Raw genomic sequence first — 15884 nt, forward strand, 5'->3', positions numbered from 1 at the left:
TAAGAAAATGTGTGTGTGTGTGTGTTTCTGAGCTCTGGCTAACTTCAGATGCATCTCCAGTAGATCAAAAGATAGACAAAAAAGGTTTCTAATGGAGACTCAAATTTTCTGTATCAACCATTTATCCCTTGGAGTAGTTTAAAACAGTGATGTGTGTCAGTTGAGCAGAGAAAAACTGGGGCATAAAGGCCAGTTATCTCACTGCAGATCACCAAAAGTCTTCAAAAAGTTTTTCTGCAAAAAGTTTTGCTTTAGAATTTTGTTCACTTGTTTGCTTCTTGTATTATGCATTGATTCTTGTATTTTTTCAGGATTTGTCATACCACATCTAATCTTGCATGTTTGATTCACCCAAATGTCTTGAAAATTAGTTCGTCAGCTGCGGTAGCGCAGGGGTAGAACCCCAAAGCTGCAGCTTTGTGGATACCCATGTCTGAATATATGAAACATCGCACTAGACAGAGATACAGTAGTAAAATTGGAATCTCAGCACTGAACAAATTGAATACTTTGTCACAAGAGGGCAGTATAGACCAGAATTTTATTAAGGAAAATTGTCTTGCTTGTGGCACAAGATTGAGGTGAAGTTGTCTCCCCATCTCTCTTTTGATTCTTTTTCACACAGTGAGAATAGTGTATCTGGGAAAACACAAGTATTAAGTTTTGGATTTCTAATGGTTAGTTCCACCACTGGGAACACGCAATAAATGAAGTGGAGCGATATGATGTCAAACGTGATTTTAAAGGTCACCATTAGCTCTTTACTCAGAGGAAAAATATCAAGACACAAAGGAGCTATTTTACTTTTAGCTTTTATGACATGGTGGGAAATAGATGAATGGAGTTCTGATTGTTGTTGGGTTTTTTTCATGCGAGTCTAGGGCCAGCCCCTCATTCAAAGCTTACCACCCAAATTCTTTCTTTAAACTTCTTGGTCTAGACACAGAGTTCAGGTCAAGACCACCACTCAAGAGTTCTGTTTTACACAAAAAGGCCAGAATGCCCAGCACTGAAACTCAACTTTTAACTGAGTACCTTTTCAACACTGTGTATGCCTTTAGACTATGAAAGAGAAGAAGAGATGTGAAGAAGTTTAAGTTCTCATTCTTTACAGTGCTGCTGGTTTACAGAGGAGGGGGTAAATTTAGGTTTTGTCTGAGAGACTTTATTCAAAGCTTTCACTTGGCAGAGGGAGCAAGAGTTGGACTCTCCCAAAAGGAGCCCCCTGCGGTTGTTGGTTTTGGACCAGTCAGCTAGACCGTGTGAGTCAGTACATTTTCTGTGCAGAGATCTGGTAGCCGATGAGTTGTGTATATTGTTGGAATTATGAGAAGGGTCGAGGGAAGGAACTGATGGTTACCACGGGGACTGCCGAGATGAAAAATGACACAGGAAATGGATGCATCCGACGGAACGTGTTGAAAAGCGAATGACCTCCATGATCCTTCCCCTGCAGACAGAACCCCTGCTTAGCTCACCCCCTGCCTGTGTCTGTGACAAGACTCAGACAGCAGAGAAAAAGAGGGTTCTGTCTCCACAACGACCAGAGGGGACCAGTTCCAGGACCGAGGCCCGCAGCGAACTGGATTCGATTTTAAGCTCTGTTTACGTGTTTCATTGTACCGCAGCTTACTGCTGGGCTGTTACCGCGGAAACGTGGAGGATCCTTCTTCTGCATGTCCCTCATCTGCCATACAAATACATACACGACATAAACGTGTTCACGCTCTGAACACTTCCCTCCTGTCCCCCGATGGAGCTAAACAAATACGGGCTCAGAGCTGTCTGCCCACACAGGGGGAGGTGGAACACAGACCCACACGCTTACATACCAAACCACATTCAACACTGTTTCATGTGAAACAGACACTCACTTTCACAATGAACTTTTTAGCAGAGAACATTACGCAACAATAGAACACATACAGAGAGGAAGAAAGACAATAATAATAATAATAAAAAAAAACCCTTACAAGCTGTTGTCTCACCAGTATAGACCACTGACTCTAACGTGCAAGACACTGCTGATTGGCTGAAAGGGATGAGAGGAAGAACAGAGGGTTCTGGATCTGTTAAAAGACATCTCTTCACTTCACTCTGTGCCATCAGCTCTAAACTACTCACTTCTCACATTTAAACCAGCTGACAGAGAACATCTCTTCTTATCATGATATCAGATATTGAAGAAAAGATTGAAGCACAGATGATGACTGGTCTTCAGATCAACATGTGGAGCCATCTCAACCCCCCCTCCCCCCCCAAAAATGTTTATATTCAAAAATTAAGCTTTATGTAATAATACAGATACTATATGTTTGTTACTAGGCAATTTTGTCAATATTAAATGAACAGCGCTTAAAGCATCTCTGTAACAAGACTTGTTGCTGTGTGTTTCAAATACCAGCATAAGTATATGACCAGATACACACAAGTCTATTCATTAATATGTATGTTGCCCACTGTCTGGTAGGAAAAATTAGCTATTCATTTTTTTTTCCTCTTTTGAGACGGTCTGTAGCCTTCATACAAGCTTCCTCTTCATAGACTGATGTAAATAAAGCAGGCCACGGTACAGAGGAGCCATCTCTGTGTGTTTGTGAGCATGGTTAAAAAAACACAGAAAAGAGCCTGTTTCTCCCAGTCTTAGAAGCTGGCAATCTATGAATTTTGCAAACTGTGAGTTTTGTCCTTGTCTCAGATTCTCTACAGTCACTGGATAGTCTTTGCACCGTTGTGTCTGATAAATCAAAGGGTAGCCTTTGAGAATTTTCTCAATTCCATGTTTTCACCACAGACACACACACACACACACACACACGCACGCCCTTCATTGTCAGCATCACATCTGAGAACACTCTCCTCTTTAGAAAAATCCAATACTTAACACCTGTTTAAGCAGCCTACATTTGAGCAGTTTGTGTTTAGCGGCACTTAATTACAGCACAGACTTAATAGTTTTTAAAAGCAACCCTGTGGAGCAAGCAGTTGAATTCAACAAAGGGGAATATGGTCTCTCATATTAATGAACTTTGTGATTAGGCTCCACTCTGGATGGAGAATTGTGAGCCAGACTTCACGTGCAACAAGTGCTAGAGCAGGGGCCCGGACCTCCTCCCCAGGCCGCAGGACAAAAGGCCACCGTCACCATGGAAACCGCTGAGGAATCGAGGAAGGGAAAAAAAAAAAAAAAAAGCAGCAGCTGTATTCACTCTGTTCCCCTCCTTTTTTGATATCTCTGGAAGAAGGGCCTACATGTGACAGTAGCTTAGCAACTCCCACGGTGGCAGCGTATTGATATTCAGTGAGGGGGCTCAAGTCAGGGAGAACAGGAACAATGGTGTCCTTATGAGGGACCGTTTCTTCCCAATAGCCCGTGGAGTAACTAAGTGGGAGGACAAATATGTCGGCTCACAGAGCCGAGCTGCCAAGGACTAGTCATCCGCAGAAACTTCCCAGCATCTTCCCTTTTGTTTGTGTGTGTGTGTGTGTGTGTGTGTGTGTGAGTGTGTGTGTGTGAGTGTGTGAGTGTGTGTGGGGGAAGGATGGTATCTAAAGTGTAAGGGCATAGCTGACAGTGACAATGATGTTTTCATGCCATACAGAATGCTTATTCTTGTGTAACAGTTTTTCTATGTTCACGATTACAAAATCTTAAAAACACTGCATATTTTGAATTTTTATTGGGTCCACACACATAAAACTGAAGATAAAAAAAAAAATAATAATAACTGTCGATATTTTAATAAGTACTGGCACACGCTTAACAGGATACAATTTTTTCCTTATGGTATAACTGACTTGTTAAGCTTAACTTACCACAGCTGTAATATTTTAACACGCTTTATAAGACTCAGGTGTCATTAATGCCCTCTGTGTGTCTTCTTAAAGAAATGGATTGCTGGATTCCAACTCGACCAACTCCGATGGCTTAGCAGTTACAGTACTTTTGACATTCTGCATTGAGATTGTCCTTAAAATAACAGCCAATCATCTTTTCATCAAACATATAATGAATTCATAATGACCTTTTTATACCGTAGCCACAGACAGCGAGCTGATTTCTTTACCAACATGGAATTTTAAAACCAGTTTATATGTACTTGAACAAATGATTTACAAAATCGATTATAAAATACTTACAAAATCCATTCAGAGTATCTAAAAATATGTTGTTACATTTAAAAAAAATTCAAGTATGCCTATAGTGCACATACAGAACAATGTGAAATGACATTGACTGTAGATTGCAGGTCTACTGTATCTATCTGTGTAACTATAAACTGAATGTAGATTTAGTATAGCATAGTGATTAGTGCTCACTAAGTCCACAGAAAGCTCTATCTTGGCAGAGGACTTTTTTAACTCTTAACACTGCATACACATAAAGAGAACTAAGTAAAAAGTAAAATGTTAAACAAAAAAACCCTGACATAACTATGATAATGAATTGTGGCAAAATGTACCAGACAGGTTAGTTACATGTCTTGGCATTCTTGACACTGTTAGTAAGTCTTCCTAGTGTATGAGTGCGAGTGAAGTCAGTAGCCCATGTATACCCCCGCTCCCACCTTTCTTCAGAATTTCATAAGCACAGAACACAGAAAATATCCACAAAGAATTAGCTAGAAGTTACACTTATTTGAAAATGAAGTTGTGGTTCTCTCTGTTAATGCGCACTACAACAACTGGAAGATTGGATAAATTATCAAATACATCAGTCATTCACAGCTTATAATAACAACAACAGTTGCTTTGCCATTTACAACGAGCACAGGGTTTCGTATTTCTCGTCACTTGTAACAAATGAAAAGGTGGTTCAGTGCTGTGAAAGATGTGGACATGAAAGACACCTGCATTATCAACAGCCCTAAATTCCAGAGATATAATTCAAAGTCACTGGGCCATCACTCTCTTCAACACTGCTGTCTTGGATTCACTGAGAGGTACTACACATTTTCAGCAACTGTTTCAGTATAAAAGTAAAATAAAATTTCTTGGGTATTTAAGAGGTCATCTTAAAGAGATACTGGTGCGGAGGTCCTTGGTGGAAAACAGACTTCAGCACTTCAGCAGGGAGTACCAATGGCCAGAACGGAGGAACCATCCTTGGCTTTGTCAAAGAAGATAGCAGGTGATGTTCCGGAGACGATTTTAAGTTTGTCCTCCTTGGTGCCAGAGGGTGAGGAGGCTGAGGAGGGAGAGGAGGACATGACCGTGGCAGAAGTGGAGGAAGAGGAGGACGATGAAGACGCTCCATCTGGGAGACACTCCTCACAGCAGCAGCAGCAGCAGTCCATGAAAGCCTGGCCCAAAGATCGGCACAAGCACAGCAAGAGAACCGGCGTGGCCGCCGCCCGCACGAACATCAGGAACTGGTTTATAAGTGCAAGGAGGGCCAGCGTGTCTCCGCTAACCTCCTGCAGCATGTAGGCCAGAGTAATGTTACAAATATTCTCCGGCAGGCTGCATATTCCATACACGGCGGTCAGCGCCACGACCGTACTGCTCAGCTGCCTCTCCCTCCGTCGCCACCGCTGCTTCTTGGGTGAGGAAGAGGAGGAGGAAGAGGAAGACGATGAGGTAGAGGAGGATAAAGGCCTGCCAGTTTGCTTACGTGCGGTGTTGGCAACGTCTTCAACGACGTGTCGCGTCAGAAGCTGACAGGCCAGGGTAAAGACCATAGGCAAGCAGAAGAAACAGCCAAAGTACCACCACATGCGGGCATCGTGGTAGGTCACCACCAGCGAGTACACGGACTCAGGCAGGGTGAGAGAGGGCCTTTGGACACAGGAATCTACGGGGAGTCCAGTGATGGGTGATATGTCCTGGTTTAGTTGCCACAGGAGAAGTTCAGGAGCAGCTAGCACCATAGAGCCAATCCAGATGACGGCCAGTTTGGCCAAGATAGACTGGCAAGGTTCCACCAGCTGAACCTTAGGCTGGATGCTGGTAATGGTATGGAAGCGGTCAATGCTCAGAGCACACAGGCTGAACGTGGTAACGCCCAGGGAGGTAACCTGAGAAGAAAAGGAGAAGAATATGAACTAGAAGTTTGTTCATGGTAACAGTTCACAAACAGAACTGTGGGGCTCTCCTATAGCACAAAAAGCATACTCACATACTAAGAACTGCACATATTTGATTATGAATTCAAATGAGTAATCATATTTCATAATCAAATTAGCCTCAAATAATGATTTCTCTGTTTTAGGAGAAAGGTCTTTGGGTTTATTATTTTAAAAATACACAGAGAACAACTCATGTGTACAAACATTCAGATGAATTTTAGAGGATGACAGAACTGACAATCTTTTGAATTCCAGTTCTGTCCTCACACAAACTTTAAAACACATATTTTCTAAGAAACGAAATATGAACCTGAGCATACAACTAGTGTAAGAGCAACTAGTTACGAACATATATATATAATATGTTCCTGTAAATCAGGAGGACAAACGGTTAAACAAACAAAGTGGTCTTATTTTAAGCCAGTTTGACCTAAATCTTGACTCATTTAGCACACTAATGGCCTCAATTAGTTAAGCACACCCCTTCAGACAAATTACGCGAAGCCGTCATTTACATGACAATTAGGCAGCGACAGCCGTTTTAAACAGGAGGTTGGCCAACTTAGCTCGTTGTCAGTGATTATGTCCATGAAATCATTGTTCACAGAGTAACTAAGTGCAACATTCGGTTGTAAATTAAATGTTAACTAAATTTTGATAAATTGTGTTTTGTTAGTACTGCCTTAAATGATTCTTAAAAACCATACAAGGAATATCAATAAAATCTTACTGAAAAACATCATCGAATAAAACTGAAGGTGACAGTTTTAAGATCAAATCACGATGAGTTTGAATGACTGTTGTGCATATTTGGCTGTGCTGTGCGACCTGTCAACGATGCGCATCTCTGAGTTTGAGGCTGTTTCTGGTATACTGTAGTGGAACTAACCTCCATATAAGGCACAATGCGACAGGATATATCGCCCAGCAATCTTCTCTTGGTTAATTCGTTGAATATGATGACAGGGAGGCAAAAAAACAGAACCATAAAATCCCAAATGGCTAGACTTGCAAGAATACAGTTCCACGTGGTTTTCAGATAGTAATTGTGCCATACTATACACATCACCGCCAGGTTGCCTACGATTCCCACGGCAAAAACGATCAGCGATAACAGCATCACCGCGTATGCACTGTAGGAGCTGTCTGTAACTGGGTATAACGGATTGTGGATGCGAATCGACCCCTTGCCCCAGGTGCTGTTTCTGGCGATTCCAGTGTCCCAGAAGGAGCTGTTGTACCATTTGGTGGATTTAGGTGTTGTGAAATATCCATCTGGGTCGTAGGGTCTCGGGTGTCTGAAATTATGGTGAAAGTGTTGGTCTTTATACCGTGATCTTCCCTCTTTGGAACCACGGGGAACCCTCTTGTGTTTACCCTCAGAATGAGATAAATCTCTTCCCAATCTTTCGGCTTCACTCTGGCCACTTTTCAGTGTCAAAGAGGAATCACCTGCATCAGTGGATGGTAAATCTGAGAGTTCACCCAGCTCTGACTTCATGCCCGGTGCAGCGGTCTTCGTTATCAAGTGACGGGATTCAGTAGCTCCTAAAAGGAGCATCGCAAAAAGAACGAAAAGAATCATTTGAGATATCTAACTCAACCGATCTTTCCTCTAAATTAGGCTACACTCGCTTTCAGCGCCCCGAGGAGACAGTAAAAAATTTAGTGCAAATTGCAAAAAGCAAAAATGATGAGAGGACCCCAACAGCAGCCCAAGACCACGAGAAATCCCTTGCAAGTTTGAACTCCCCTGACCAAAATGCGAGGTAATGTTTTTGAGTGACCAAGTCGTGCTTTTCAGTTAGAAAAGTAGGATAAAGAAAAACGTGCACTTTTCTGCCCTCTGGTGGACACAATAGGTCACAATTTCTAAATCACAGCCTATACCATGCATTTACTAATTTACGTATAGGTAAATAGCTCTTTCCTCAGTTAGCGATTTTGCAAGACAATGTATTTTCCCATCTTTTCCTTTCAAGTTCAAAATTCTGAGAACAAGCAGAACACAAAATATCTGTAACTTCAAAAGTCTTCAAAATGCATCATTCAGAATTCTTCCCTTCCAGCTATCTGCATTTGACTGTGTCTGATCTTGTGTCTGATCTTCATACTGTCAGCAGTGTAAATTGTTGAAAAATAATTCCTTGCTTTTCCACAATTGTATTACTGTAACACAGCGTATTTGGAGTGAGTCTAACTCTAACATCATTTCAAAAAAATCACACACCAACATAATTTCAGCATAAAGTCTTCTTAGCTAAATTGTCGTTAGTTCCTTCAGTGTATATGAAGGAGGGATGCATGCATGACAACATAATGTATTCATTGCCCTGTTTGTTCAGACATAGATTGTGATTCACAGTAAAATACCAAGTGTGGAGAGAGTAGTTTGCTCAGTCATATTAAATTGTCATATCTAATGAGCTGTTGGTCCTATGACATCATGTGATCTTATTTATGTATAGAACATTCCAGAAATATTTTAAAGGGGTGTAAAAGACTATTACTTTTTCCGCTGCTTTTTAGAAACTCGGTGGGGATGAGGTCTGTTCTATATTTCTTGTTGGCTTCCTTACACACACACGTTCGTGACAAATTCAGTTTAATTCTCTGTCTGAAAGACCTTTTCCTCACTCCTCACTTGGGCCTGAATTATTCAACATTTGATGGCTCATTGCTATAATCACCATTACTAAACAGCTCTTATGGAGTTTTTTTTTTTTTTGGCCTTTGTATGCCCTATTTCAAATGAATGGGGAAGTACTTGTTTGAATCCTAACTTATCACAAAGCTTTTTCTCAGTGAGAAATGATAATACGGGATACACCCTTACCCACCACATTCCATGCTGTGCTGGAATTGGGCTTATGCAGTTGAGCCTCGATTTCCTGATGATTATTCTTGCCATTCAAGATTTACTGAACTTTCCCTGAATGCAACCCACTGGGAAGCATGTGGGTAGCTACAGGTTCCTGACTGATGGCTTTGGCAATAACTTGATGTTGGCACACACTTGCACTACTTCATCTGGGTTCCGAAAAAAGGATCTGAGCTATTTTTAGATTGATAGTTTAGGGATTTTCGTGACTACATTCTTTTGACAGACAATACAAGAAATGTCAGCTTTAAACTTATCATGCTGAATGATTACATTCTTTGGCGATCCTGGTGCCCAATGTCTCATTTATCAATTTTATTTTTTATGAAAAAAAAAAAAAGAGTTTACTTCTGTGTTTAACAAAAGACAGTGCATTAATACTTAGTCAATGTTTGATTAAATCATTGTATGAGGAGAAGATACGGATTAAAATGTAAAAAACTGGAAACCACAGAAAAAGAGTTGCTTTTGTTATCGGCACGTCATCGAGGCGGTTGTGACACACTGCTAAATGAGCGAAAACGCTAAAACGCAAACACTCCTTAACATTTGGAGCAAGTTTATGGTCCATTGTGTTTGAAGAGATGGTGAAATAGTGGGTTGTTCCCTGCAGAGTCATGTTTCTATTCTAGAATATTCTGTGGCCTGTGCACAGGTGAGAGGGCGGTACAGTCTTCCATTGTGTTTAGATAGCGTATCGTGGGTCTCAGACCTTGAGTTATAATTAACTCGTCTGTACATTCTTTCAGCGCTGTGACGTATATATGACGCACCATAGATATGACTAGACTTTTTCCCGCTTACCTGTTACAACACTGAAATGTTTCAAAATATATGGTGAATGTTGTCGCAGCAATACATCAACAACCGTGGTCAGAGTGCAATGAAATTATGCAGTGTTTCAGGAGATGTGTCTCTGTGTACCTGTGCTGTGTGGCAGTGATAAGAGAGTTACACCATTGTCTCTCATCAACAGTCTTTCATAAAAGATGAACTGCTTATTGCTAGCGGGCTAAGTCAAACAGTATGTATGGGGGGGGGGGGGGGGGGGGGGGGCACACACCATACGCCCATTTTGTTGAAGGTACACAAGTGTTACTCTCAGACTGCAAGTCAAAAAAGACCTTCCACACGATGACTTTTCGACCTTCATCCTTTTGCCCTATAAACTGTACTGTGACCCTAAACAATACACCTACCTCCACAACTATTGCTGCTAGAGACTCACTGTCCGTGTCAAGTGTGCTTGTTATGTTTAGGTTTGTGAAAATAACGTTTAATGTGTAAAGTGGTATTTGTTGTACAGTGTGTATGTACATGGTCTGTGTATATTGTACAGGGAGTTTGTACATTGTACAGTGCCAATATATTTCCTCAACTGCTAAGGATATTTCTTTGAACTTAGGATATCTCTTTAACTACTTAGTACTTTTTGTTTTTAATATTTACAATATGTGCAGGGTTTTTGTATACTGTACAGTCCCAATATATTTCTTTAACCACTTAAGATATTTCTTTGGACTTAGGATATCTCTTTAACTATTTGGTGCTTTTCGTTTTTAATAGCTATTGTGTGTTATTTGTTTTATGTGGCACTGTGGTCCTTGGGAAACACAGTCTCATTCCCTGTATGTATGAGACATACATATACAGGAAAGACAGTAAAAGCAGTCTAAGTCTGAGTCCAAGTCTAAATCAAAACAAATTCTCCATGCATATTACCAGTATTTTTTCATATCGAATCTATGCTATTTTTACCCCCCACTTGCCCTGATTTCCCTTTGTGTGTAGACCATGCCCTGGCCCTGCATGCGCCAAATGCCCTATGTGTGCACGGGAGGGCTCAGGTTTAAGTGAGAAAGCAATAGTCCGTGAACTGCACTAAAATGCATTGAAGCCAATCTCCTAAAGTATTTGCATATATATATATATATATGTGTGTGTGTGTGTGTGTGTGTGTGTGTGTGTGTGTGTGTGTGTGTGTGTGTGTGTATATATGTGTGTGTGTGTGTGTGTGTGTATATATATGTCAGAGACTCATGGATTGAACTGTAAAAAGTCACTGGATGACTGAAGTTTACATTTTACATTTGACACCTTTTTCATGGTCATTCTGTTTATATGTTAGCAGTAATTGTAGTAATTGTATTACCATAGCACTTAAGTTTTTGCATGCTGCTAGTCATTAGAATCATAAAATGTTATTATTGTCAGGAAAATATCCCAGAAACATGCCAGACAGAATGTTTAAAAAGATGACAAAAAAGGATTCTTCTGTCTGTTTAATATATGGGTCAACAGTTTACTAAGTAATACATACTACATGTCAGATTCTCCTGTCTGTTTAATACATGGGTCAACAGTTTACTAAGTAATATACAACACAGTTCTGATTGTCCTGTCTGTTTAATACATGGGTCAACAGTTTACTAAGTAATATACAACACAGTTCTGATTCTCCTGTCTGTTTAATACATGGGTTGACAGTTCACTAAGTAATATACAACTTATGTCAGATTCTCCTGTCTGTTTAATACACGGTTCAACAGTTTACTGAGCAATTTTCACTACATTTCAGATTCGTCTGTCTGGTCGCCATGCAGGTCAACAGTTTACTGAACAATATACAGGACACTTCAAATTGTAAGACAGTTCAACATCTTGTCACTCAGACTGTTTGATCATAAAAGTCTGAAGATGCTGTAGGTAGAGCGCTTGGCTTGAGGTGTTCTGTAACATTCTTAAGCTCTTTCATTTACAGAAAGCGATGGTTGCATAACACTTTCAGGAAGATATAAAATGCAGGAATTAAGCCTCGAACATTCAGGTTACATTCTATCTGTTTCATGTCATACTGTCCGGATTCCATATTAAGCTCGTCTGGAGGTTCATTAGTCCAAATCTAATCTCTAACATGAGAACGCAATGAAACGGCCAGTTACAAACTGGCTAGATAATAGCTATGCATCTTTCATTATTGATTGGTTTGTGAAACACAAAACTAAGTGCCTGTGGTGTTTGATGCTGTGACGTGCCGATGTTGCAATCATAAATCGATACAGTTTTATGCCTCTGTTTTGAATTCAGTGCTTAATCATGGAAGTATGCAAGTGTCCGAACTGGTGAAAGAATGTTCTTTTTCTGATGTTTTTGTTTTTCTAATTTACTTTGCTGAATTAGTTAAGTAATCAAGTAAAGTTACATTAAGTAAACGAAAGCCATTAGTAGCATGTCACTCAAAGAAATATGCGCAGCATGTTAATACACTTGTCTGTAAAAGTAACAAGTGAAAGTTGGAAGACAAAGAGCAGTGCTGCTTGACGCCCAGATGAGGGCAGCAAAGAGACAGGGTTTCAGGCAGCAGCAAGCGGCGGTTCACTCAAGGACATGATGTTTCGAGAGCTCCCGCCACCTTTCTCCTCTCAGCACCAGTATTTACAATCACAAAATGATGTGTGGAAACAATGTAGTATTCTCCTAATATCTCAAGCCCACTTTATTTTTGGTCAACTGTATTTTAAAATGATGTGGCAACAAAACATGGCAATCTGGGATCATAGTACAGTGGAACTGATAAATTACACAGCGTTGGGTTAGAGACCCAGAGACGCATAAATAACATCAGCTGTGACAAATTAAATAGCGTCTGATGCAACTAAGTTGTAGGAAGTGAGTGTGGCGAGAAAGTGTGTGTGTGTGTGTGGGGGGGGGGGGATTAATGACAAAAAACCCAAAAACAAAACAAGAACAGTGAGGGAAATAAATATGACAACAAGTGTGCTTACATACAAATTGCAATTAATACACCAGAACCTAATTACAAATTGGAAGATGCTAAGCTTATTTTAAGAAATGTGCATATCTGCGGTCAGCAGATCCTGTGATGGAAGATGACCCCACTGATATCAGCTCAGTCACACTTTCAGTTCATTTCAATATTTGGTCTGCTTTTCTCTGTAAGACAGATTAAGATCTGTGTAAACTTGATAACCCTGGGAAAGCTCTCATTTCATGACCAGTTGTTGCAGAAAGGACAGTGATGCCGAGACAATGTTGCCTCTCAATTTTCTAGCTCTGCGAGCCGGACTTATGGCAACCAAAGGTCTTTCAACTATTCATCGACTCCTGCCAGTGCATGCTATTCCCCCTTTGTCATGTCTCCTGAAAGCAGTCTGACCAGATCTACTGGCTTTTCACCCTGTCTTTATGTAACTGCCGTTGCATAGACGCACATTTAGTCTTATTATTAATCCAACAGCTAATGTGTTATTTCACTCACACAATGCAATGAATGACCCACATTTTTAGAGGTATTTTTTTAAGGTACATTAAAATGACTCTAAGCTGCCAAAGTTAGAGGGATAGTTTAAGTAGCTATAATTTTTGCTTTCAAGAGCTTCTGTTTTGCAAAAGATATACTTTTCTTTTGCCCTTTATTTTCAAAAACGGATTCTGTTTGATAAATAAAACTGTCAGTGAAATGTTTCAGTGCACAAAATCTTGGTGTCAGAAAAAATCAGTGAGTCAGAGTGCATCATGTCAAACTCAAATACATTCAAATTATGCTTGTGACTCATTCCAGATAAAATGTCTACAGAAAGTACATTTTTATGCTAAATGTGCACATCATAGGAAAAGGAATGAACTGAACTAAAGGAATAAAACTCAACCACATTTGAGTACTTGAGTGGACGTGATTGCGTGGACGTATAGAGCATGCAAGTGTAGTTTAAGTTATGTCATGCACCTCTGTGCTACTCTTTGCCTAGCGTGACCTGTTGCTGATGAAAATGAACTTATATGACAGCTGCTGCAGGCAGACAGGCTTTTCATGAAGAGAATGAGCTGGTTTTACATAGCTTATCAGATTAGCCTAAACAGACTCTAAAGCATAAGTATCATCTGTCTCTCCACTCACTTAACATGCAGCCTCATATCTCTTGTTATCTCAACTTGCTCATCAGGAACTGAATGCCAGTTAGACGTAGACTGGTATTTTCAGATATGTCATGAGAGATGTCATCTATGGCAGTAATGCATCTTAGAAATCAAACTGAGAAGATCTTATGTCAGGACATAAAGAAAAAAACAGGTTGCAGTGTCTTAACGCTCCAAAACCCGTAAGACAATTATAAGCCTTGCATGTTGCATGGTGGCCATCAGTCAGTTGGTGAAAAGCATTCCTGAGTAGTACTGCCAAAGGTTCACAGTCACTCACCCTTTCTGTGCATTATTCAACATAATAGATGAAAATGAAGAAAAGGCTGGTATAACAAGGATGCTTTGAGCAGATATTTATGTTTTAAATGGCGGATCCAAAATCTACATTGTCATCACAGCTGAACAAACTGATCTAAAAATGTTTTGTACTTTGCAAACAAACAGTTTGGAACTGCTTTTTTCTCCCTACCAAATTAACTCTCACTATGTGACACTAAAAAGTCCCTATAATGTGGGTTATGTGTGAGAAAAATGTGAACGTGTAGGGGGTTTACATGGACTATATAAGGTTTTTCAAATGACCAATTTATCAGTTGATCATTGTTTCACATGGTTTCATTTCTAATCTACAGAGAGAGAAAAAAGTCAGTCATTATTGCCAGTTAGATGAGATGCCAAAGCGTCCGGCATGCATAAACATGGCTTGACTCACATTACTTTCAGTTCTTCATAACTGTCAGTAAGAGCTTGGCACAAGAAGACATCACATGACTTGCCACACAGTTGCATTCCTTCTTAGGTGTTAAATATGGGGCCTAAGATTCACAATAGCCCTGCAAAACTGTTGTCTCAAATGTGTTCACAGTGTACCGTGATGTTGGCATTACATTGAGTTTATGGCACTAAAACAAAGGAACAGTGCAACTAATGGCGTGAAAGTGAAGTGACATCATGAAGTGTTTCTTCACAAATATTGATGGCTTAGCAGCATAAAACAAAGCTAACATTACAATTTATATGATCAGAGTGTAAAATGAATGTGCACAACAACAATATTTCTAATATTTGAAGCTTAGAAATGTATCACTATATGTTACTAAATGTATTAATAATTTATTTTTCCATTACTTCATTACCTATTCATTTTCACTGGAATATTTTGTTTGTTTTGTTTAATTGCCTTGAAAAGCCGAAATATGTGTCACTGATACCCAGCTTTATGATTTGCTAATGAGAACACCTCTGTAGCACAGGATGGCTATTCTTCATGTATTTGCTATTCAAATGTTGAATGTGCATCTTTTTCAGGGTGTTTGATCTGATATGGTCTAGTCATTTCAATCTAAATGCAAATGTGGACTGTTACACAAAAAATACTGCAGCACAAAACCAACACATAACACATGTAACAGCACACACGCGTGCGTACATACACACACACAGCCACACACTCCGAAAGATCAAAGAATCCTGTATGAAGATTACATTCGACATCAGGCCTGTATGGCCAAGCCACTGTGTAATAAACAATAAAAATCACCATAAATAGGTTTGGGGTTGAGTTCAGGTAAGATTCAGTAGCAACACAGACAGTCCTTGTGTTGGGAATAACCTTATGCTCAATGAGGCATGAACAACTTAAAACAGTGGGTAGCAGTGCTCTCGAATGGCTCCATGAACCTTAAAGACCCATTAAACATTTTGTAAAGTTTTTCTTTCTTGCAGAGAAAACACAGATTTTTAATGAGGATATTTGTCACTGTTAGGGTAGTGGTTAGAGTTAGGAGTTAGGGCAAATAATTGACTGCATCTTACTTGAAATTTCCCATAACCTTATGAAACCACCTTCTGCAACCAGCCTCCTATAAACACATGTAAGAGTTTGACATTCACGTAGTTCTAAAATGATTACCTCATTAAAAGATGCTTTTATATCTTTTCTATGTTAGTATATTTTTTCATATTTAATTATTCAGCAGTGTACGGGGACAACA

At 39.9% G+C, this 15884-nt stretch overlaps 1 protein-coding gene across 1 annotated transcript; it reads right to left on the reverse strand.

The window, feature by feature from the left end:
- Nucleotides 1–5066: 5066 nt before the first annotated feature.
- Nucleotides 5067–7653, reverse strand: gpr37l1a (G protein-coupled receptor 37 like 1a). Its single transcript, XM_030778496.1, has 3 exons — nucleotides 6958–7653; nucleotides 5220–6017; nucleotides 5067–5165 (listed from the first exon to the last, which is right to left on the reverse strand). The coding sequence occupies exons 1-3, from the start codon at nucleotides 7651–7653 to the stop codon at nucleotides 5067–5069; spliced, it is 1593 nt and encodes a 530-aa protein (XP_030634356.1).
- Nucleotides 7654–15884: the final 8231 nt, after the last annotated feature.

The sequence above is a fragment of the Chanos chanos genome, chromosome 6 (genome assembly GCF_902362185.1).
Source record: "Chanos chanos chromosome 6, fChaCha1.1, whole genome shotgun sequence".
NCBI classification, from domain to species: Eukaryota; Metazoa; Chordata; class Actinopteri; order Gonorynchiformes; family Chanidae; genus Chanos; species Chanos chanos.

What these genes read in the sequence shown, in the direction of transcription:
- gpr37l1a (XM_030778496.1), bottom strand. Translation starts at nt 7,653, where the DNA reads ATGATTCTTTTCGTTCTTTTTGCGATGCTCCTTTTAGGAGCTACTGAA. An exon ending in GCATTGTGCCTTATATGGAG is followed by an intron (nt 6,018 to 6,957) that starts GTTAGTTCCACT and finishes TTTTCTTCTCAG; the next exon opens with GTTACCTCCCTGGGCGTTAC. An exon ending in CCTCCTCTTCCTCCACTTCT is followed by an intron (nt 5,166 to 5,219) that starts GCCACGGTCATG and finishes TCTGGCACCAAG; the next exon opens with GAGGACAAACTTAAAATCGT.